Below are 24,751 nucleotides of genomic sequence, written 5' to 3'. Positions count from 1 at the left end.
AGCCAAAGGCCATGCCTGATCAACATTCTACTACTGTTCCTATGGGGGTCCAAGCATGCATACCACCCCCCTCCCACCAAGAGGTATAAGTATTGTAACTGCTGTGAATAAACTCTCTCTCTCTCTCTCCTCCTCCTTCTGGCTCTGCGTCTGTTCATTCGGTTACGTCCCCTCCTTAGCCCCACGAAGGGTCCTCCCTGCGGGACAGGATGGGACCCCACACTATGTGTGTTGGCCTTGAACTTCCCCCAGAGGCACCAGCAACCCCATGAGGCCGGGATAGTGGTTCCCCCCGCCCCCCACCCCGGGCCTGTGAGTGAGCGTCAAAGTCTTTGTCACTGCCCAGGAGGCAGACTTTACAGATGCCTCCCACTGTCAAGGGACGCCCAGGGCCCTCAACAATCTGACACACCCCACTATGCTTTAATGGAGAGCTTCTCCGGTATGGACCCAGTTGTGACACGCAGCAGTTCCCCTCTCCTCACTCACCAGAAAGGCGCACAGCATGTAGAAACTGATGAAGTAGACGATGGCGAAGTTGCTGCCACATGTGTACTCCTCCCCCGGGTTGTAGTCAGACTCGGGGTCACACAGCTTCCCGGGGAGGCAGGCCAGCATGATCTCCTGCCAGGCCTCCCCCGTGGCACACCTTTCGAGATCAAGCAAAGACAGGGCATGAAGACAGGAGAGAGAAATTTGGGACTTAAGCCTTGAATATATATTTTTTAAATTTTATTTTATCAAAGCACCGTCATTTACAAAGTTATTCGTAGTTGAATGTTCCAGGACTGATCCCACCACCAGTGTCAACTTTCCTCCATAAATGCCGCCAGTTTCTTTCTCCTGCCCCACCCACTCACTCCCAACCTGCCCACCCCTCACCCCCACCCCCAGCCTGCCCTCTTGACAGGAACCTTTCTAGGTTCAGCTGTTGAAGTTTGGGTCTTCTGATTCCAGTGTTGTTGATTCTGTGGTTTGGATATTTAGCTCTATCATTCCTTAATGTCACCAATGCACCTGAATCTCCTTGAGCCCTGCCTCCACATTATTTCTCCTCTGTCTCAAAGAAAATTTTTTTAACAACTGAAAAATTTTGCTTCCTATGTGAAGCAGAACCTAGATAATTTGGAGAAAAGCCATTTCAAAAACCTGAGCTTAGGGGGTATGGTGCTGCCAGCAGGTCAACCTGTACCTGTGGGGCGAGTGCATCAGCAGCCTGATGGTGTCTTCAGGCTTCCTGATACCCCAAAATTGCTGCTGTGCCTATGGCTAGACCCAACAACTTGGGATCAAGTTTACCAAGAAATTAAATGGCAAAAAGTTAGGTATGTGGGAGCCACACCCACAAACCACCTCTGTCTCAGCTATACAAGCTCATTTATTGGCCTTATTTCAGAGACCCATAGATAAATCTCGAAAGAGATCCAAAGCTGCAGTAAATCTCAGACCAGCTCATGTCTGAACAGACAGGGGTAAATCAGAGGGAGGTGGGTTGGCCTGGTGGCTGGTCCAAGCAGAGCCCCCAGCAGCTACTTGCTCCCATAATCCAAATCACTGCCATATCCCCAGCCTGACTCCACTGTCTCAGGACGGACCTCAAGATATAATCTGCTAAAACTTTGGGTATTCAGTTTTTTTTGTGTGTCACTGAAATCTCCAGGCTTTCTCAGAGTTGGGGTGGGCTACCTCCCCCTACTTCCCAATACACATGAAAGCACTGGCAATCACCCCCATGAACCAACTCCAGTGCCACCCTGTAAGCTCTACTGCCAGCCTTGCTTCAGAGACTCCTAAATAAATCTCAAAAGAGATAAAAAAAAAAGGCGCAGAAAAACTCAGACCTGTGCATGGCTGAACAGACCAGGGTAAATTGGAGGGGGGCCGGTTTTCCTGTGCCCACCAAACAGAGCCCCCTGCAGCCACCTGTTTCCACAATCCAAAATTGCTGCCATACCCCCAGCCTGACTCCATCATCTCAGGATGAACCTCACCAAGATATAACCTGCTGAAATTTTTGTAATGTGGATCTTAGTGCACCAACAGCCCTGACTCAGAGACACAGCAGCAAGTCCCTGAAGATACCACAGCCCAGAAACTCCCAGTTGAATCCCAAAATGTATTAGTGCCATACAGAGATGTCTCTGGAACCCAACCATTTACAATCTAGAAATTTACATTTACAATCATGGCCATACAAGCTCTCATGAAACTCAAGATGAGCAATGGAAAATAAATGATCTAGTGTCTGCCCCTGGCAGGTAGGCTTGAATGAGTTTCAGTCGTGCATACATGGAACTTATATAATGTTATAATCTGATGCTACTTCCAATAAAAACCAACGTGTTTACTGCAGAGTTTAAACAGACACCTTCACGTGCTCAGGATTGCTCTGTGCAATAGCATGTGTGTGAATTTCCTGCTCACGGTTAAGCAAGAGCCCAGTCTTACTCACAAACATTGTCTGTGCATCCCACGGGGCATTTGTCCCATGTGGGGAGTGTGGCTTGCTCCCCTTTTAAGAAACAGGTTTTTGTGTTGTTTCTTTTTTTAAGTAGAAAGGTTTATTGGAAAGTAGAAGAGAAAAGCAAAGGATCTCCCCGAGTGGGGAGGAACTTAGTGTAGGACTAAGTTCTTGAAATAGTGTTAAAATACGCTTAGTTGTTCATATGTGCGCTGAGCTGGGGCTGCTGGGTTCCGCCTGGTGTAGTTTTCACTTATCAAGAAGCTCACTCCCAAGAAGGACTCCTTTCTTCGACTCTGTTGAAGGCATTCCATGCTGCTTTTTTCATTTGTCATGTTGAGTTCTCGACCTAGGTACACATAACTGCTGCATTCGGAGATGTTCGTTCCATTGAGAGCAAATGGAACATCAGGAACTATTCCATTTCTCATGAACATTGTCTTCATGAGATTCAGCTGTAGTCTGACCTTTCCATACTCAAAGTCGAAGTTGGCTAGCATTCGTGCTGCTTAGCTAATGTTTGGTGTTATTAGAATGATGTCATCAGCAAAGCGGAGGTGGTGTAATTGCTGACCATCTATCTTTACTCCCATTCCTTCCCATTCCAGTCATTGCATGATGTTCTCAAGGGTGGCACTGAAGAGTTTTTGGTGAAATGGTGTCACTCTGCTGAACCCCTCTCTTTACATCGATGATCACTTCCTTGTAGAATGGTGAGATCCTGGTGGTGAAGCCATAATACAGCTCACAGAGGCTCCTGATGTACTGAGTTTGAACACCCTGTTTGGGTAGGGTTTTGATGACCACTTCAGTCTCAACAGAATCAAAGGCCTTCTCTCAGTCAATGAACGTTAGACAGGGCGTCATCTTGATCTCTCGCGAAATCTCAATGAACTTGATCACCATGTGGATATGGTCTATCGTGCTGAATCCTTTTCGGAACTTGGCTTGCTTGCATGGTTGTCCTTCATCTAGTGCTCTGCCAATGCTATTCAGGGTGACTCAAGTGAATAACTTGTAGATGACAGACAACATGCAGATTGGGCAATAGTTGCTGGTATCATGGATGTCTCCCTTCTTGTACAACAGGACGGTCCTGCTGATTTTCCATTGGGATGGAACCTTGCATTCAGACAGTAGCATGTGAAGAGCTGAGCCAGTGTATTGATGAGTACTGGTGGCAGATTCTTCAGGTGTTCGAGTCTGACCTTGTCTAGACCGGGTGCTGTACACTTCTTTACCGACAAAATGGCATGTTGGATTTCGGAAGGGAGAGCACTGGAAATGACATATCCATCCTACGGAATTTGGTATGTGGGCAGGTGGACATGGCTATTGAAGAGATCTGAGTGGAAGTCATGGATAACCTTCTCCATTGCCCTTCTGGAAAATGTGCTAGATCCATCAGGATGTTGGAGGGCAATCATCTTGGTCTTGTAGCTGGCAAAGGACAGGCAGGCATTGTGAATACTTTTCCCGGCTTCTGCCTTATCAGCCAACACTGCTGCTCTTCTCTCTTTGAGGTCTTCCTTTATTGCTTCTCTGCACAGCTTTGCGAGCTTGGACGTTAGCTTGTGATTGCCTGAGGTTTTCGTCAAATCACGTTGGCGAATGAGCTCGAGAGTTTCCGAAGACAGGTGTCTTTTTGTGGCTTTCTCTCTTGGCATTCCTCGCACAATCATAGAGGTACTGAACCAGTGGATAGTATTCCTTGTTGATGTTGTCAACGACGGCATCTTCCCATATTGCCGCAATAATGCCAAAGAACTCCCAGTTGGTGGTTGGTTGTTCTGGGAGCTCTCTTCTTAAACTTTGCAGTCCTTTCTCCCTGCTCTGTGAAGTAGAATTTCACATGAAGAAGACGATGGCTGATCCCATTTGGAATTTTGGAACAATAGCGACATCAGTCAGGCAATACTGTGGATTGAATTTGATGTGGTCAATTTTGTTGTGGAACTGTCCACCAGGAGACTCCCATGTCCAACGTTTAGATTAGGCCTTCTGGAACTGTGAGTTACCATGGATGGTCTTGGTCAACATGATGAACTCAGATAGTCTCTCACCCTGTTCCTTCCATTCTAGGCCATGGGTCCCGATGTGGAGTTTTTTGGGTGACCCTCTTTGTCCTATATTGGCATTAAAATCACTAACAACGATCTTGTAAAAGGTGTTTCGGGTTGTTAGGCATTCCCGAACGAATCAATGTTCATTGCCAAGTTCATGTTGATGAGGACAACCACACCACCAATGCCTCTATTGTCGCATGTTCTGAGGAACAGTTCTTCTCCAGTGTCGAAAACAGCATGATGTGATCGATGCCTTCTCATCTTGGTCAATCCAATGATGTCGTACTTGATCTTCTGCATGTGGACCAGCAGGTCCTCCATGGATGCATCTGATGCTAGTGTGCTTGCGTTAAAAGTTCAGACAGCCATTTTAGTCCTTCTCCGTTTTGGCAGGCTAGTTCGGCCCTGAGATTTTAGCAGCTTCTCCTTGCTCGTCCTTCTCAATGCTGCTGTATTGGGGGCTCTTCCAGGGGCAGGGGAATAAGGCCCATTTTTGTTACTGTTTTTGGCATATCAAATATGCCACAAGTAGCTTGCTAGGCTCTGCTGTGTGGGTGGCATGTAGGGAGGTGGCCCCCTCCCTACTCCTCACTTATCTACAATACAATACGAGCAAAACATAATGCCCAAAATTAGAGAAAGAGTATTGGGGAAATTGTCTACTGTGAGGCAGGGTGAGGACTGGAGTATGGGTGGTGGGAAATGTGCACTAGTGGAGGGATGGGTGTTCCATCATTGTATGACTGAATCTCAAACATGAAAGCTTTGTAACTCTATCTCTTGGTTATACAATTAAAAATAATAGTAATGTGGAGTTCATGTCCAATTCAATCAGCTTAATCAATGGCTGAACAAATAGCAATACTCCTACATTATTAATAAAGAAAAACTCTGAGCTTCATGCTTCTAAATCTAATAATTCATGAAGGTTCCACAACAATTCCCGGTACTGATAACAATCATTTCGTCTGAGCACATCCATTCTTTTTTATAAACATGGGCACTCTCGTCTGTGTCTAGTCTACTTAACAAAAAAAATGTCTATTCCTTTTTGACAGTTCCTAGTTTTTAGTCACCTGACATTTGACAATTAGATTTGCTCCCCCCACCTTCAATTTTGTGGAGAGCAGAGAGCTGGACATGACCTAATTTGTGAATGACTTGCTAGCCAATTACTAGAGTTACTAGAAATGACTGGTATGCTCTCCAGGAAATTCTCTCACCATAGGGTACTTTGCTTGCAAAGCCAGTGAAATGAGGTTAAAAATGGTCCTGTGAAATGTGATCCCGCACACTCACAACACAGGTCACCATGGGCAGTGCAGATGTTCCCGCTGACTCTGCCTTGATGTCCAGGCCCCCAGGCATAAGCGCTTCCATACATCCTATCACTATTGCAGTGACCTTAGGAGACCACCCCCCACCCCCCCAAACCGAGAAGCCAGAGCCTTTCACAACCTGAATGGCCACAGCAGCTTCAATTCAGTGACCGGAAGTCTGGGGCCTCTGTTTAGGAATATAAAGCCCTGGGGGGAAATGACACTGCTTAAGTAACAGGGGTCCTCTGTGGTGGTGGGGGGGGCGGGCAGAGGGGCCCTGCCAGACCCAGTCACCTGAACAGCAGCAGCACCGCCTGGGGAAATGTCTGGAAATTGTTGTTTCTGTTGATCTGGTTGTTATCTCTCATGGCGACTTTCCCAAACATCTAGGTGGAGAGATATTAGGAATACACGTGAAGTCAGGACAAGAACAAAAGCCCCCCCAACCTCCCCCACCCCACTCCAAACTGCATGTGGGAATTTGGAACAAGCTCATCCACTTAGGGTGCTCTCACTGCACCTGGCACTTTTTCCTTTGTTTTTGTTTTGGGGCCACACGTGGTGGTGCTTGTGGGTCAGTCCTGCGGTGCTGAGATTGAACCGGGACCTGCCGCAAGCACAGCATATGCCTGCCGAGCTCTCTCGGTCCTCTTTTGGCTCAAGAGGAGCTGGCTTGGTGGTGACTGTGGGGAAGTCAGGCCCATCCTCACCTCCCCCTAGTTCATCCCCTGTTGAGGGGAGGACGGGGAAGTCAGCAGACCACAGTTCTCTAGCTGCAGGGATGTTGCAGCTAGAGAGCAGGGGTACAGAGCAGGGTTCCCTGGGCAGGAACGGCTTTCAGAGCAGGGCTACACCTGGCATGTGGCCAGGACGGTGGAGAGAGCATACATCCGGCAAAACAGCTGAGAGAAAGTTGCAGCGATGCCTGAGGCCATGGCAGGACCGAGAGTGCCCCAGCTGAACAGGACCAGGGTGGCAGGCAGGGGGCAGAGGCTTGTGGGCCAGAGAAAAGAGGGGGACATAGGCCGTGGGACTTGGACACCACTGAGGAGCGTGATGCTGGGGTCCCACTGAGAAAGACCCTGGCTCGAGTCAGCTATCGTGTCTGCAAGGAGCTCAACTGCAGCCGGCGGTTCTCAGAGATGGGGGCGGGTGGAACACACAGGTTATAGACAACCCTCGCTCCCAGCACAGCGCACCCTGAGTGGCCGTGTTCCAGGAGCTCAGGGGTGCTAGTGCCTGTTCATAAGTCCAGATCCGATTCCCAGGGCACCTCTGAGAGTCCGGTAGAGAACGTTCAGCCAGACCCAGTGCTGGGGTGGCTCTGCCCGTGCCTCTCCTCCTGAGAGACTCTGCTTTGTTCTCTGAATGAAGCTGTTAAGCCCTAAGCCCGCTGGCCAAAGCCATGGAAGGCCTGCCACTGTGCTGCCTCTTGTCATTTCTATTCCCTTATGTTATTATTCCTTTTGTTTTGTTCCTCCCTGGGCAGTTCAGGCTGAGAGAGCACGGTGCCACTGAGGCTCTGACCAGCAGGCGGTGTGTGGAGATCAGAAGCACCGTCTCTGGTCTCGTGTGCTGCACCCCCCCGCCCCGGAGCTGCCTCCCTGCCCTTATGCTTCTATTCAAAGGGGTCCCACTGAGAAAGATCCTGGCTCGAGTCAGCTATCGTGTCTGCAAGGATCTCATTTCAAGAGAGAATTTCGGTGGTGGTAAGTTGCATCTTTTCAAAATATAATCACACTTTTGTATCACGATCATTCTAGCAATGTCAGCACAGAAACTAGGACGCGGACGGCTTCTTGCAGGAAGCATTTCCTGGTTCTAATATTGGCTAGGGGTGAGGGGTAGAGAAGGGTGTGGGGTTCAGTTGGTTGACGGCCCAGAGACTCAGCATGGGGGTGGGAAGCGCCACACAGCCCAGTCCCTGGAAGACAGGGGCCCCTCCGTGCACTGCTGAGTCTGGCTCTCGCTTCTGTCCCGGGCTGTTCGCTCCTTTGGCAGCGCAGCTTTCTCCCGTCCAGCTCCTCCTCAGCCACTGTGTACGGTTTGCTGGCCCTCAGCTTTCCCTTATTCTGCCTGCCGCCTCTGCAGCTCCCGGGAGAGGGGGCCCCGGGAGACAGGTGGCTGGGGCTTACCTGCATGCCGATGACCGCGTAGATGAAGAACAGCATGGCTATGAGAAGGGCCACGTACGGGAGTGCCTGAAACAGAGGAGGAAGTCTATGCTCAGGGCTGGGAGACAGACCAAAGACCCACAGGGGGCCACGCACTTATTTTTCTTTTCATGGTGAGAGGACACTGAGAGGAAGGATTTTCTGAAACGCAGCACGAGGACCTCAGTGGTTAACAAGGTGCTCCCCCTGGGCGGTGTCCGCTGAAACGCCTACTCTCCAGACAATGCTTACGTTCATCATGGGGACTTCTTTGTGCTGCCATGATGAAACCATCCCAAAACACTGGGCACTGACATTGTGAGCCCATCTTCTTTTGCGGGAATATTGGGGGGGGGGTGCGAGGGGCCAGCCTAGATCAGGTTGCAAAGGGATTTTCCTCCCTCTCCCCCCCACTGCCACACACACACACACACACACACACACACACACACACACACACACACACAGCTGGAGTCAGTGGAATTGACAGGCCAATTGGGAAGAACCACTTTTTGGAAGTTGCTGAAGAAAGCAGGACATCTGTCTTAAAACATACACTTTCTGAAAGATGCCTGGAGGCCGGGAAGGGGGAGGGGGATGACTAGGGAAGGGAAGCGGCCAACCAGCCCCGGTTCCCCTTAGGAACACCAGATACAAACACTTGGGCTGAGCTCTGGTCCCTAACCACTTGTGCTCCTGGCTCCAGTGCATGACACGTGCCTGGGGACCGCCCTGCACATGGGCTTACAGCAGCACCCACTTTCCTGTCCAAGAAAAGGGCTCAGGAGGCCAGTGGATCGGGAGGTTTCTGCCTTACGCCAGAGCTGGCTGTGGGTTGGCTCAGAGCAGCAGCTCCAGCCCACGGGCAGGCAGCAGCGCACAGCCCCACGCGACAGACCAGCGTCCCTGAGCGGACTGGATTCGCTTTCCTCCCAGCTCAAGGAACCATGAAAAACTTCTGTGGCACAGCTCCTCAGATTTATGTCTCACTGCTCTGTGACATGACTGTCCTTTATTTTATTTTACTTTTTTGCTTTCTGGGTCACATCCAGCATTGCTCAGGGGTTACTCCTGGCTCATACACTCAGGAATTACTCCTGGCGGTGCTCGGGGGACCATATGAGATGCTGGGAATTGAACCCGGGTTGGCCGCATGCAAGGCAAACGCCCTACCTAATGTGCTATCGATCCAGCCCCGACATGACTGTCTTTACAGGGGTGGAATCTTCGAAAGAAAAAAGTTGAGCTGTTTCTTTAACAGCGGACACGAGGTGCATCATTATCACTCGCATCCATTCTTTGTTTATGCAGCAGCTCATTCTCGAGCTTAGTGGTTTCTATTACAGCTCACTTAGAATTTCATGCTCCAGCCCAGGCTCCCCATGGGCTGCTCACTCCTCCTGCACCACCATTTCCACAACGTCCCCAGCAGGCTCTGGGCTCTCCCTTCCGTGGGTCAGCACTTAGAATTTTCCTCCCCCCCAATGCTATTTCTTCTGCTTTTTACCTGTCAAAAAGATCCCTACCCATCAAACTGGAAAGATGGCACAGTGTGCAGGATGCTGTAAGCAGCTGACCAGGGTTTGATCCCAGGCACAACGAGTGGCCCCTTGAGATCTGCCAGGAGTGATACCTGAGCTCAGAGCCAAAGGACCACTGGGTGTGGTGCAACAACAATGACAAAGAAGAGTCTTACTCACAGTGGGAAAAAACACTTAACCTGGGTTACCCTGGGTTACCTATGCGCAGGACGGGGCATCTGAGTGCTTTCTTGGAAAGTTCCATGTGTTCAAAAGAACATTTATGACTCATGAATTTAAAACTATAGGGCAATACATGGATGGGCATGGGAAGTATCATGCTGAGTGAAATGAGTTAGAAGGAGAGGGACAGATACAGAATGACTGCATTCATTTGTGAGATGTAAAAATATATATATAGTCGAAGTCTAATATCCATGGCCAGGGAAAACAGGGGCTAGGAGAACTGATCAATGGTCAAAATCAACCACAAGTGTGTGTGGGGCAGAGGGAAGGTAAGATAGAGAAGGGACCAGTATGACAATAATAGCTGGGAATGATTACGCTGGACAAGAGCTGAGGGTTAAAAGTAAGTAAGGGATATACCTGCTAACCTTTCAGTATCTGGATTGGAAACCACAATACCCAAAAGGAGAGAGCAAGAGTGAGAGAGAGAGAGAAAGAGAATGAGAGAGAGACAAACAGAAGAAAAGCACCTGCCATAAAGGCAGGCTGGGGGGGGCGTTGGTAATAGGAGGGAAACTGGGGCCACCACTGATTCTGGGAAATGTACACTGGTGGAGGGATGGGTGTTGGAACACTGTATAACTGAAACCTAATCATGAACACCTTTGTAAGGGTCTATCTCACAGTGATTTAATAAAAATATAAATAAAATTAAAATATGGGCCTAATAAAGAAACAAAAATTTATTTGGTTTATAATTCTTGCATAAGTACACGTTTTGTTTGATTGGTGTGTGTGTGTGTGTGTGTGTGTGTGTGTGTTGGGGGGGTTATCTAATGATGCTAGGGCTTATTCTAGGGGACAGGCATCCTGACTCTGCACTCAGGGATCACTCTTTGAGAGTCTTGAAGGACCATAAGTGGTGCCAGGAATTGAACCTCAGTGCAAAGCAAGCATCCCACCCCCTGTACTATCTAACCAGCCTTAGTGCCCTTTTGTAAAATCTATACTTGTAGCCTTCCTGTCTGAGAATTTATCCAAGAGACCAGACTTAGTAGGGTGAGGTAGCAGAAGGTTCTGGAGAAACTGGGTAGTGTTCAGAAACAGACTAGAATGAGGAAGCACCAGCCTGCAGAATCAGAAATGACAGGCTTACGCCCTAAGGTCCCCAACTCTATCACCTCTTCAGGACCTACACGAGCCCATGACCTGTGGTGTGTGCTGACTCTGGTGGGGCCTTGAGGGAGTTCCTGAGGTACATCCACATCCACTGAGAGACAGGATTTCAGCGGCCTTGGAGGATACACCATCCCCACAAGAGGCTGCCAGGCTTCTGGGGCCCCTCGTGCTTCTTATTCTCTCAGATGTCACCATGTGCCACTGCATCCTGGAGGGAACAAGGGACTCAGAGCCCTCGCCTGTCTACCAGTCTGGGGAATACAGAGATCTTCAGTGGGTCTTTACTGCCTTCTTTCCCACTTCCTTTAAGCAAGTCATCTTCCAAAGAACGCTGGGACAGGGGGTCTCTCCAGCATCCCCCAATCTCCAGTAGCTTTGGGACTGTGCCAAAGGGAGCTTGCATCTACCACGAGAGAGCACAACTCTTAACTTATGCTGCAAAGACACAAGGAGAAGCCCGTGGTGCGACTCTTACCTGAAAGGACTTAATGAAAGTCCACAGCAGGGTTCGGATGCCTTCCCCCCTGCTGAGAAGCTTCACCAATCGCATGACTCGGAAAAGACGGAAAAAGGTGATGGAGATTCTATTGCTCTCTTCAGAGTTCTGAAGGGTTATCACGGAGAGGTCAAACCCAATGGAAAGTAGAACATGCAACACTTTCAGAAAAAACAGCAATAGGTGCAAACAAAGGTGACAGGGGTAAGAATTGGAAAAAAAATGTGTTTCTAAGGGCCTTTTTTTGTCTTAAGAAGCATGATATGCAAAGGAACAGTGACATGCGAACAACACAGGCCTTGGAAAACGGTGTCCACACAGTACATGCATGTCCGCGTGGCCTAGTGTGTTAGGGAGAACGCTGGGCTGGTCAAGAGGATTGGACACTGATGATGAGTACAAGACACTGCAGACACAGCTCTGCAAGGACAATCATGGAGAATACAGGACGACGACGAGGGGAGAGACTCAGCATGGCCAAATAAACCAAGGAGAAGGCCCGGCCCCTGGGGACGAGTCACTGATCTTACCCCAGGTGTAGCGGTGGGGACAGGGACATTCTCACTTTCAGTTGGCTTTAAGAAATCAAAGATGGAAAAGGTGTTAATGAACAGGGAAAGGGAGCGGGAGCTCTGGGGGACGGCCCCTCCCACCATTCGCAAACCCCAGCCTGGTTCGTGTCTGAGGACACGACCACAGCTGCCCCCAGCCCAGTGGCAGGGGCATGGTGGGATGGGACTGGGGGACAGGCAGCCGTCCCCCCAAATCCAACACTGTCTCACTCCCCTCCCATGCCGGGCTCAGCTGTCACCCGGGCAGAGGTGCAGGGGGTGCTGCTTCTCCCAGGGGACCCTGAAGGGTGACAGTTCTCAGGAACGAGCTGCTCGGTAGCAGGTCATGCCCGCCCCCTTCTGGGTGGGACCTCCGTACTCTGTGGACCCCTATTCTGTACAGCTCCTTTATAGGGGACTCTCCTCTTGGCCAGACCCCTTTGGGCAGGCCCCCTCTGTGTGTGGGGACTCTCTGTGTGTTGTGTGTCCCACCACCTCAGGGCCCACCAGGGCTGAGATGCACCAAGCCGGGGGAAGCCCAGCTCTGGGGGCTCTCGGCAGGAAGCCGCCGAGGGTCAGCTTGTTTGGAGCACCAGTAGGTCCACCAGACCCGAGGTCTGGATGGTCTCTGGTCCCCTGGGCCCCGGGGTGCAGAGCCGGGGCGGGGAGGCGGCCCACTCTACTCTGTGTGCCCAGCTCGGCTGCCCCCTTTTGGTGTGTAACCATCTGCGTTTAAGAGGAGGCACAGAACCTGCAGACAAACAATGTCAGGAAGCATCTGAGGGCTGAGGGCGATGCCAGGAAAGGGCTATGGCCCTCCACCCGTTGGTGGTGGCGCCTTTCATCTGCCCTGCAGCACTGGGCCACCAGGCACCAGAGCTGCTTCCCACAGGGTGTGCTGGACTCTGCAGGTTCTCCTCCTGGGGGTGCCGGGGGTGAAGGGAAGGGATCTGTTCACAGCCCTATGCCCCCTGCCCTCCACCCCAACCCCCCAAGCAGCTGGCTGCCTCCTGAGACCAAACAGGAACTTCATGGAGACTCGGGAATCTGGGCAGATCAGGCTGCTGCTGCTTCAGCGATGTGACTGTGAATCCAGAACCAGCAGCTCGGGTGGGGCGGGCTGGGAGGGGCTGAAGGGGCCCCAGCTGCACCTGGGAGGCTCAGAATGCAGAAGCCAATAGGTCTGGGGTGGGGGTCTATTTGCAGGATCTTCTGTAACAGCTCAAGTCAGCACCTCCTTGAAAGGACAATGGAGTCTGGAACTCAAGACTAACAGAGAGTTCTCTTTCCAAAATTCTGACGGGCACCCACACTATTGTCTGAGAGCTAAGAGCAGGGGCTGGGCGCTGAGTGTGTGTGTGTGTACAAGTGTGTGAGCATGAGCATACGTGTGCGAATGTGAGCATCTTTGTGTGAGGTGAGTCTGGGATGGAGTGTGAGTGTGGCAGTGTATGGGCAAGAGAGAGAGTTGAGCTTGTGTGTGTGGTTATGAGAGGATGTGTGAGGATATGACTATCTGAGTGTATGAATGTGAGCATAAGAGTGTGAGTATGTGAGAGGGTATGAGTGTGTATCAGTGTGTGCAATAGCATGTTTGACAATGAGTAGGTGAGAGTATGTATGTGTGTTTAAATGTATGTGTGTTTGAATGAATACATGGGCATGAGTTTATGAGTGTGTAAATGTATGAAGGTGAGCATATGGGTATGAGAGTGTGAGTACAGGAGGTGTGAATGTGAGTATGTGAGTATGTGTGTGAACGTGTGCAATGTGAGTATGTGAGTGATTGTGTGTGAATGTATGTGAGACTGTGACTATGTGTGTATGAGTGTATGTGTGTGTGAATGTATGAGTGAATGTATGAATGTGAGTGTGTGAATGTTAGTGTGTGTGTTTATATGAATGGATGAGTGTGTGAGAAAGGATGAGTGTGTGAATGTATGTGCGCACGTGTGATTATGTGAATGAATGTGTGGGTGTGAATGTACTTGAGTGTGTGATGACATGAATGTATGCGCGTGTGCATACTCAGGAACCCTCCTGAGTCCACAGAGTGTTGCCTGGGGGAGTGTCTGTAAGGGGGAAGGGGGAGAATGAAGAGCCCTCGGGCCGGGGCAAGGAAAGGCTCCTTGTGGCCTCGACATGCTGCCCTCAGTGTCCCTGCCCTGAGATGTGTCTGACATGCTTTCTGTGGCAGTGGGGGTAGGGGGGAAATCAGCCCCTAGCTGACTTTCGCCAGTGCAAGAATTATACATTCTGTATAGCAGAATGTAAAGGGCTGTACATTCTGGACAAGTACCTGAAACCCTGGGTACCCCTTAGTTGGAGAAAACCAAGAGGGGGAGACACTCGGCGGGGCAGGCAGTGCCACATGCAGGACAGGAAGGAAAGCAAACACACACGGAGATGGGGGCAGCCTGGACACCCCCAGCCCCACGCCACATGGGGGAGGGTCCCGCTGCAGGGGAGGCTGTCGCTGGCAGTTAGGGGGGACAGTGCAGGTTGCACAAATGTCTTCCAAACAAATGGAAAGGCCAGTGAGGACGAAGGCCTGATGAAAAGGGCAGGCTCAGGGGTCTCCCACAAACTCTGCTGGCCCTGGGCGCACCCCAGACACTCCTATTGGTCGGTGTGTGCCCCAGTGTGGGCAGTTTGCTGCTGGAGCTGAGAGCTCCTCGGCCAGGGGAGAGCCGGGAGTGGGACCACAACTAGCGCAGGTCCTTTGGGAGTTGACGGCGGCAGAGAGGAGGTGCCATCCCCGGCTCCCCTACAGGAAGAGGTTTGGAAACAAAAGGAGCTGGGAGGGGCGGGGCAGCGGGAACAGAGAGAGCTGACGCTCTGCTCTGCCCCCTTCCAGGGCCCAGCATAGGGTGACCATGCTCCGGGGCTGGGGGCTGCTCCGTGTTCAGGAGAGTCCAAGGACAGCTTGGAGCTTGCATAATCAGATGACCTCTGTAGCAGGGGCCTCGTCCTCAATAGGCCGAGTTCTATGATGGGCCACCCACAACTACCAGATGGACAGGGGTATCCTCAGTTTCCCAAGTGCAACCAAGGGTTCAGGCTACACCTTCTGCATTCGTGCCCTGCTCCTTTCCCCCCTTAATCAGGATAACGGAAAAAGACTGTCAGCGACAACCACTCCTTGGTCAGGGCAAATAGGGTGTTGGGCGATTTCACCATGCCAGGAGCAAGCAAGGCATACAAGAGAGAATGAGAGTGGGCCTGCCAGTCACCGCCTGGCACCCCAGCAGCTTGACACTGTTAGGACCCAATAGGAAGGAGTCCCAGAGAGCAGTAAAACCCCGTGAGAGCCAGAGGGCTCCACGGGAGAGAGGGAAAAGGAGGGTGAGCATGCAGGCAGGGCCGTGGAAAGGGCCATCCAAAGTGTTTCTACAAAGAACCCAAATGTCAGGCTCCATTTCTCATCTTCAGATCAGGTCATTCATTCTTGGAGATCACATCGGCAAATCACAGAGCTGTGGGGCCGGAGCGATCGTACAGTAGGTAGGGTGCTTGCCTTGCACAGAGCCGACCCCAGCTCAATCCCTGGCATCCCATGTGATCTCCTGAGCCTGCCAGGAGCAGGAGTAAGCCCCGAGCATAGTCGGGTGTGGCTCAAGAAAAAAAAAAACCCACAAACAAAATAAAACAAAACAAAAACAAAAACAAAAACCAACAATCCCAAAATCACAGAACTGAGTTTGGCTGGGGGAGATGGGCCTGGCGTAGCCCCTGAGCTGGAGATATGACACATGGGGCAGGAAACAGTTTAGATGACCATGATCGACAGCACATCCTTGGAACTCAGTGAAAACCAAAGAGGTGGGGAAGCCAAAAACAAGTCTCTAGAGTGCTTTTGCTTTAACAACGACTTCACCGTATATATGTTTATATATACTTGCCGCTACAATTTTCTAAAAACAAAACCAACATAAAAATCAATTAGGCAATGGAAAAGAACAATGAACAGAAGCTGGGGGAGAGAGAGTACAGCAAGCTAAATATTGCAAAAAGAAAAATAAAAAGACAGAAAGGCAGCTAAAACCAGCCAACAATGGACCAAGAGTGCCATGCGCAGCTGATCCAGGAGCTCAGGGAACAAGACCCCCCACCCCAGGGTGTCATGTGCCCTGCTCCCCTGGGACTCAGCTGTGTGTGTGTGGGGGGGGGGAGGGCGGGTGGTGTGCAGAAATCAGCAGCTTCACTCAGACAGTTACACCATTGGGGGTGAAGGACACACCTTCTCTTTTATCCTCGTGCAGCCTCAGAGATGAACCCGTGGCCTGTGACTTGTGGGTGCCCAATAAACCTGGGTCCAGTGAGAGGACACATGAAAAAGTCCTTTACTGCAACCCCTCTACCCTGCACCCAGCACGGAAGGATGGAGATCATTCTACTGGCCCCTTGGGAATAAGCATTACCACCTGCTGGGGTGGGCACAGGGGGTCAGGGCTTCAATCCCAGGCTACTGCTGACCAGAGGAAGGCCACTGACAATGATGAAGCAGTATGTTCCCCACGTGCTTTGGGGTCTGAGTGGAGCCAGGAGTGGGCTTACTGAAACCCTCTTTTGTACAGCTGCCCCAACATCGAAGTGTGAGCCTGGTGGCTTGGTGGCTTTGGTGGCTGTTGCCAGGGGGAGCAGGATGAGACTGCGAGGTGAGGAGTGAGACAGAGCCATGGGGACAGGCACCGGCAAGGGGTGGGGGAGCTGAGCACCATTGCCGAGGTTGCTGGCGCCACACCCCGCCAGCAGGCCAGGGAGGTGTTAGCAAGCAGGGCTGCTAACACACCTTGGGACCTTGACCCCAAGAGTTCACCCCTGCCCGCTGCAGCCCTCCAAGCACTGGGTGCGGCAGAGTGATGTGCGGGGCCAGTGGTGGTGTGCTGTGATCTCCCCTTCCGCCCGGAGCCCTCAGACCTGCAGATGGCCCGTGCCACCCTGCCCGTGTGGTACTCTGATGCTGGCAGCCAGAGCCATCTGTGGCGAGAGGGCTGGACGGGCAGGTGTCCGGCCAGGAACTCGGGAGAGATGCTTGGGCAGTCCCAGAAGGCCCTGTCTGCTCCCACCGGCATTTGATCATCTCATAAGCAAGCAAAATTCACACGTGACAAATGGCAGCATTCACATGTAGGAGAACTGATACAAGTCTGGGCTTAGCGGAGGCCAGGGGCTGAGCGTGCTGGGGTCGAGGGAAATACACCTTCTAGTAAAATAGAACTTCTAGTAAAATAGAACTTTTGCACTACACTGGGCACGAATCTGGGTGCTCTGAGATTTAAATCTGCCTTTCATGAATATCGTCATATGTTCGAGTCTCTTGAACTTATGGTTACATGAAAAATCTACACTTATGATGATAAAGCTTTATAGCTTTCAAACTCCTGGGATTTTTTTTAAGGTAAGGTTTAATAGTAATAATAATATTAATAATGATAATAATAATAAAGTAAACATTCTTCTGATTTCCCAGGCCCTATAATAACTCTAAAGGGCAGGAAAGGCCGTTATGGCTCGTGCTCACCCCGTCTGACACAGGAGCCCCCCATATCAGCACTGGGAGAGGAGCACAGGTCTCCTGGGCTGAGTGCCTCTCTGGAACCAGCCCAGGGGCACACGCGGGGTCACGGTCCTGCTCTGCACCCGCTTCTGGAGCCCAGGACGGAGTGTGTGATGCTACTGTGGCAGGTGTGTGGGCGTGGAGGAGCTTTACTCAGGGCTGCTGACACACCGCAAAAGGCCAGAAGTGCACCCCAACACACCCCGAGACTGCCTGATGACGTAAGGGGAGCACAGAGGAGATGGGCAGAGCCCCTCCTGCCTGCCTCAGGCCCCGTGGTCTGGACATGACTCAGCCCCCAGAGCAGTCAGGGAGAGACCAGCTTCCCCTTCTCCAGCCCCTGAAACTGGGGCACTCCAAAAGGGGGCTTCCCAAGGACGCTGCTGCCCGGACACTTGTCACCCCACCAGACGGTGCAGTGGATCACTGGACCAGGGACATGAACACTCCCTTCCAGTCTGTGCCAGGCTCTGCCTCTCCTGCTAGGGAGCTGGACCTCCGATGATCCCCCAGGTCACCCACGGACTCAGCAGTTGCCAGCAGCAGCCACTGAGAGGCTCGGGGCCTGCCTGTGAGGCTCCCGGTCCTGCGTCTTCAGGGGACATACTGCAGAATTCCTTCTGAGAGCTGGAAAAAACACGAGGCACAGAGCAAGCACGTGGCTGCCACGATCCCTCAGCTCATGAGTGACGACATGTACAAACCTGCCCAACAGGTCCCCAGTCTGACCTCCTGAACAAGGCTTCCTGCTCAAATAACGTTTCTGGGCCCAGTGGATGGTGGGCAGTGACCTCCCTTGTGCACTCGTAGGGAAGGGGCTGCGGGGAGCAGGAAGGGTTGTCACAAGGTTCTTCAGAAGCCACGTGTGCCTGAGTTTCTCAAGGGAAGGGGGGGGAGGGGTGGGGCCCTCGTCTCCTCTAAGTCAGACTTAAGGCAAATAATGAACATCATAGGACACAAAGTTGGCTACTTACATTCACTTCAGTTATAGCAATATCAACGACGCTACCAACAACAATTAAGGCATCAAAAGTGTTCCATGCATCAGTGAAATAGTGCTGTTAGGGCAAGCATTCAGAAGCCACAGAGAAGAAGCACGACAGGAAAAAAAAAAAGAAGAAAAGGACAGTGTTATCGAAGGGGAACATGTTGGCATGATGCCACCCGGCCACTTGACAATCCTCCCTGGAACACACGTGGCAGAGACACGGCACCTTGGGGGCCACTTCTGAAAGCGAGTAGGGGCAGCTGGAGCCTCTGCTGGCCTCTGCGGCCGGGGGCGTGGCCCCGCAGAGGCCCCCCCACGCTGCGGCCTCCTTGCCTCTGCTCTCCTGAGGAAATCCCTGGCTGTGGACTGGCTGAGACTCTGGGCTCTGTGACTTGTCCAGGTGGCGGCAGTGCGGGGCAGGAGCAGCAGGTGCACAGACAGAGGGAGGACAAGAGCGACGGCCACGCGGGCGCATACTCACGTCGGCTTCGCTGAGGGCCACGTCTATAATGCTGCCGATTACGATGAGAGAGTCAAACGTGTTCCAGGCGTCACTAAAATACCCCTGCACAGAGCAGGCGGGGGCACATGTCGATGAGCAGGTAGGGATGGTGTGCCACGTGGACCGCAGGGAGCCCCGCCGAGGTCCCGCGGCACCTGGGCACCATGGCAGGCAGGTGTGTGGGGGGAGAGGGAGGGGGGAGAGAGCCAAAGGGAGCGACCAGACTGTCCCTGGTGGGAAGGAACATAGACGGGCAAGGGGCACAAGCATGGAGGGGAGGGTGCACAGGCACACACACACAGGCACACACACACCACACACACATATGGGCACACGGGCACCTGGGCGTGCGCATGGGCGCGCACGTGCACACACACACACACACACACACACACGCGGGCACACACCAAGCAAAATCAGCACCTAGTAGCTCTACATTAAACAGAATCTCCTCGGGCTAGAGAGCAGGGCCGGGCCATCCCACCCCGAGCTGGGGTAATGACCCAAGGCCTCCCCAGAGCATCTGGGAGCTGAGCAGGGGAGAGCTCACTCCCCAGCCACCCCACTGCCTTCTCTCCCTGGAAGAGCACTGTGACTGCGCACCCCTTCTATGCACGCTACCCAATCTGTGACCTGCCTCCTCTTGGCCCGATGAGAAGGATCACAGAGGGAATGACCGTGCATGCACGTGTGTGACTGACATATGCCAGGGCCCCCAGGGACCCCTGGTGCACACAGGTCCATGGGGCAGAGCCGGCAGAGAGGCTGACCTCTGGCCGTGGCTGGGGTGGGGGTGTGTGGGGAGCCGAGGCAGTCCCTCCTAGGGGCTTAGGGGGTCGTGGCAGAGGAAGAGGATGCCAAAAGGCGCCCACTGACCTCAAGAGACACCCCAGACTGCCACACTTCCCTCCCTCCACGCGGCTCCCACTCCATCACCACCCTTTAAGGATCCTTGTCATCTCTCAGACACCCCGCAGGGCTCACAGAGAGATAGAGAGAGTGAGCGTTCAGGCGGGAGCCCGAGTTCCAGCCCTGGCACTGCGGGGGATGGTCCCCACAAAACAAGCATACACCCCACCAGGCTCTTCCCATCGTCCCAATGCCTTGTCATTGCCCCCTGCCCTTCCGGCTCTAGGTGCCCAAGTCCCGCTGGGCCCCAGCACCCTCTCAAGGCATCCCGTGGCCTCCACCCTCTCTTCCATCCTGACGACTGAACATGGCCCTCTGTCTGCTGTCATCTGCTACCCCGAGGCCTCTGAGCAGGGGGACTGGGTGGCGACTCCGCCCCTGCTCTCACCAAGACAGTCTAGCTCTGAGCCTGGAGCCTGATAATGGCATGTGCCCTGCCCCCACTACATGCTCCCTACAGGCTTTCCAGTGTTCCTCCCTCATGCTTTTCCAGGACCCCGTATCTTGGGATGACATGAGCGAAGCATCCCTGCACCTAGAACTACATTCATTGGAGGCAGGAGGCACCTCACTGACTGTGCTGCATCCTGGGTGCCCAGTGGGAGTGGGGGGTGCAGGAGGCTGCTGTCTCCTGCCAGAGCAGAGGAGTGCTGGGGAGCACTGTGCACAGAGGCTTCTGGTTGTGAGGCCAGTGACCCTGCCCAACAGCAGCGTCTTTGTTTTTTTTCCTTTTTGAGTCAAACCTGGTGATGCTCAGGGGTTACTACTGGCTCTGCACTCAGGAATTACTCCTGGCGGTGCTCAGGGGACCATATGGGATGCTGGGATTCGAACTCAGGCGGCCCACTGTGCTATTGCTCCAGCCCCAACAGCAGTGTCTTTAAAGACTTACAAGATATTTCCAGAATATCTTTTGGAAATAAAATTTTAAGCTTGAATCATATATTTATGTACATATATATATATATATATATATATATGTTAAAAAGACCCTATATATGTTAAAAAGACCCAAAGTAAAAGAAGACAGGGTACTTCTAACAGGGTACTTAATGCGGAGTCGAGAGTGAGAACAGAAGGTGCTTTGAAGTGTCAGATCACATAAACTCAGACCCAGTGCAGGCCCAGCACGCCTGCCTGTGACAACCCAGCAAGCATAACTGGGGTGGGGGAGGATCATCCCAGCAACCCCCCCTCCGGGCCGGTGAACTGACTGGTGCTCTGGGCTGTTTTTTTTTTTTTAATTTCATTTTAAATAACGTGAAGATTTCCCACCCAGATTACATTATTTCTGACTCATTCTTCACCCCCTTCGTCCCCTTACGAGACACTCGCCAACTACCTTCCAGACAGACCCTTCCAGATCCTTCTCTTAGTCCTCAGAAAAGTCAACTGAAGGAATCTCCTTACACCAACTCGGATCATTTATGTAGACACACAGATCTATGTAGACACATAGACACAGAGATCCCTAGTGCGTCCTTTTATATGTTTGTTTGTGTGAGGGTGTGTGTGTGGGGGGTCACTCCCTGTAGTGCTGGGGACACAGGGAGGGGAGGAATGAATTCAGGATTCTCATATGTAAGTCCAGCACCACAGTCCTTTGGACTATTTCTTTCCCCAGCCTGAATACCACGCTTAACACCTAGTTTTCCCTCTCCCAATTCATGGTTCTTGTCTGGACAAATGGGGGAAAGTCAGGCTATTCTGAGGACATGCAGTCACAAATGCCAAGTCCGTACCGGCCATCAAGGGCATATGCTGCCTCTCCCCTCAAGGAGGATTCTGAACAAAAGAGCAGCTGGCCCATCCCTTGCCTGCTGCAGCTGCATGGTTGGGGCACAAGACTGAGGAACGTTTGCTCTCTTAACTCTCACAATGCTGCTTCTGGGGACAGACAGTTGATTGGTTGGCAGCAGGACCAAAGGTAGGAGGACAGCAGAGACCCTCCCTGCCTTCAGAGACCAAACTGGAACCCCAAAGCGAAGAGCTAAAGAGCTCCTCGAATCCTCTCCTTGGGTCCAGAGAGGAACTGATGCTTTCATGGAACACGGCCATGACTCCTAGGGCCCCTTGCTGGAGAAGTGCTCGCTCGCCAAGGGCCCCTCAAATATAAAAGAAATCCGTGAACCTGCTGGTTTGACCAGCGGGCTGGCACAATGCCTTCTGACCTGCCCGACCAGAAAGACCCGTAGAGAGCTTCACTTTCCGTAGTTTCCCCTTCGTTGGTTTCACAGAACAAGCATGGCCTCATCTCTCCTGACAGAGACACAAGCGAGTTTACCTAGAAGGTGTGCCTCAGGCTGTGGAGAAGGCCACTCAGGAGGTCCTAGCACACGGTTCCTCACAACAGACCGAGAGCTTCCTGACAGGAGACTGGTGAGGGCTGGTGAGGAAGGACTCACCCCTGAAAAGCTGTTCCCAGAGTTTCCCCTCCACAGGCCCCACGCCACAGCTCTGACTGGGATGGAGCCTCTCGGATCTTATGAAAGCCCACTCGCCTGGAATTAGGCTAACAGGGAAGCAAAGGCACAAAGAAGGCAGAGAGAATTTTGAGAATCTTGTTCCTGGGCAAATGAATTCTTTCCCACTGCGTCGAGACACCCAGCCACACAAGACCCCTTGCTCCCCGGCTTTGGTGGCTCCCTCAGTCCCAGTGTTCCTCAAGAGTAGAGAAGCTGCTTCGAAGTTTCTCTCAGTTTGTCACCTGAAGTTTCTTGTGCTGTGAAAAGCTCTCGTGGAGTGAAACTACAGACCAGCACGATTTCTGGCGGAAATAGCTCATTTTAAAACTCTGATCAGTACAGATTATAAACGAGCACCCATTTCCCCTTGCCCTATCACTAGTCTGTTCACACGCATTGAACTCTCCCTGCTGGGTTTGGTAGCAGAGCTCGCTGTGTGGAGCAGTTTTCTATACAGCACCAGGGTGACGGCCTGTGAATGCGAGTGCACACGCACACACACACACACACACACACACACACACACACACAGACAGGAGTCCCTTCTTTTCAGCCTAGAACAAGCTTTCAGAAACACTAGAGCTTAATCATGGGGCAAGGGAAAAGAAAGGGTGCAGCCAGGGATCAGGGGAATGTTCCAGAAATAGAGTCTGTGTTGCATTTTTCAAGAACTCTTCTTGTTCTTGCTTTGCAACTTTAATCCATCAGTCCAGACAGATATATGGGAAATAGTAAAGGAGAAGGAAAGCAAACCAAAATCTCAAAGGAAATTAAGATGCGCCGAGAAAGGGAGGAAATGCTTACGAAGGGAGATATGGACAAGTCACAGTAGATAACACCTGGCCATGCATAAAGTGCCAAATCTGACCCCACTGCAATCGCCCCAACTGATCACTTACAAGTGTCTTTTCTTTTTGGTCCACAAAGATCTGATAAAGATCGCATCAAAATTAATCCAAGTTAAAGGAAGGAAGAGTTTTGAGTTAGAATTCCACGTAAGTATGGAGTATGTGAAACCATCATTTCATGAATAAATAATGCTGTCAGATACTTGACACACAGACGAATGAGCAACCGGGTCACTGAATCTGCCCTTCACTAACCCAGAGTCGAGGGCTCTGCTAGAGGGGACTCTGAAGACTGAACATCCCACGGCTCTGCCAGCATTTGCTCCTCTCTCGAGGGCGCCTTGAGGATGCTCCTGGTACAGGATGGACATGCACATGGCCTGGGGTAGCAAGCCACAGTTAGAGGCACGCTTCAAGGGGGGGACACAGAGCGGGCCTTTGCTCCTCTCTCCCACCCTATCAAATAGAACTGTTAGTGCCCCCGTTTTATGGGTAGGAAAACTGAGGCACAGAACAGTTAAATATGCTGGAGCCAGCAGGTGGAGGTAGGGATTGCAGCTCAGCCTGAGCAGGGATCTGTGTGTGTGCACACCGTTCTCTCTCCCATGTACCCTGGGCAGCAGTGGAACTGGATTATTCGCTTCCTCCCGAAGGGAGTACATGCTGGGCGTTCTGACTTGTGATTTGTTTTGTCTTAAAGTCAGTGACATTTTTCTAAATTAAGCAGATAGCAGATGTTTTGGACTGTGAGAGGTTTGCAGCTGCTAGAACTTTCCACAAAAGGCAAGAAAGGTACTGTGGTCAGAGAGCAAGTAAAACTAATGCTTTGATGCTGGAAATCTAAAAGTAAAATCAGGGCTGGATCCTTTCTGATGGGTTCAGTTCAAAAATTTTCTCCCGAGCTTAAGTCAGAAGACAAATTTCCCCAAGACAGCTCTTCTAGAAACAGAAAATCAGGTTTCGAAACAATTCTCCATTTTACAAATTCCCAACTCTCTCCTCCCTTCTTTTTCTCAGAATTGTTTTTGTGAGGTTTTGGGTTTGCAGATTTACTTTCCTATACGAGTAGAGATGCCCTAATCAGATTTTACTATTCTCAGGTGATAACCGGGCTAGGCGGCAGAACAATTCGGCCTAACTCAGTAATGCCTGACTAACAGGAAGCAGGGCTGCTCAGGGCTGATTCAACAACACTTTGCAAAGTGGGTTCTGCAACTCACCTTGGGTTTAAATGCAATGACTTTCAAAACCATCTCGACGGTGAACACCCCAGTGAAGACCATGTTCAGAATGTCCATGGCATCGTTGAACATCTTGGACTGTTCATAGTGCTGTGAAGAAGGCAGAGTCAAAGTCTTAGAGGCCAGCCCAAAGCCAGAGCAGAAGGCCCTGCGGCCCTCTGCATGCACCCCGCCTTATCCTGGACACAGAGGCACTTCCCGGGCCAGCACCTCTGCCCCAGAACCCCGCAGCACACAGTTAACTCAGCACAGAGCACAGGGGTGCCTGGACAAGATGAGGATGATTGGGAAATGAAGGGGGAAAGAC

General features: G+C 51.7%; 1 protein-coding gene across 1 annotated transcript in view; it reads right to left on the bottom strand.

Moving 5' to 3' along the window:
• The window catches only part of CACNA1D (calcium voltage-gated channel subunit alpha1 D), a 339,389-nt gene that overhangs the window by 42,727 nt on the left and 271,911 nt on the right, over positions 1-24,751 (bottom strand). Inside the window, exons 30-36 of the mRNA XM_004615165.2 lie at positions 24,424-24,534; positions 18,961-19,044; positions 11,911-11,955; positions 11,360-11,488; positions 7,982-8,047; positions 6,141-6,232; positions 490-649 (exon numbers count right to left, since the gene is read on the bottom strand). Of these exons, the coding sequence (XP_004615222.1) occupies positions 490-649; positions 6,141-6,232; positions 7,982-8,047; positions 11,360-11,488; positions 11,911-11,955; positions 18,961-19,044; positions 24,424-24,534 (687 nt within the window). The remainder of the gene's footprint in view (positions 1-489; positions 650-6,140; positions 6,233-7,981; positions 8,048-11,359; positions 11,489-11,910; positions 11,956-18,960; positions 19,045-24,423; positions 24,535-24,751) is intronic.

Source organism: Sorex araneus, chromosome 4 (genome assembly GCF_027595985.1).
Source record: "Sorex araneus isolate mSorAra2 chromosome 4, mSorAra2.pri, whole genome shotgun sequence".
Lineage (NCBI taxonomy): Eukaryota > Metazoa > Chordata > Mammalia > Eulipotyphla > Soricidae > Sorex > Sorex araneus.
This window is presented reverse-complemented; position numbering and strand designations above follow the sequence as displayed.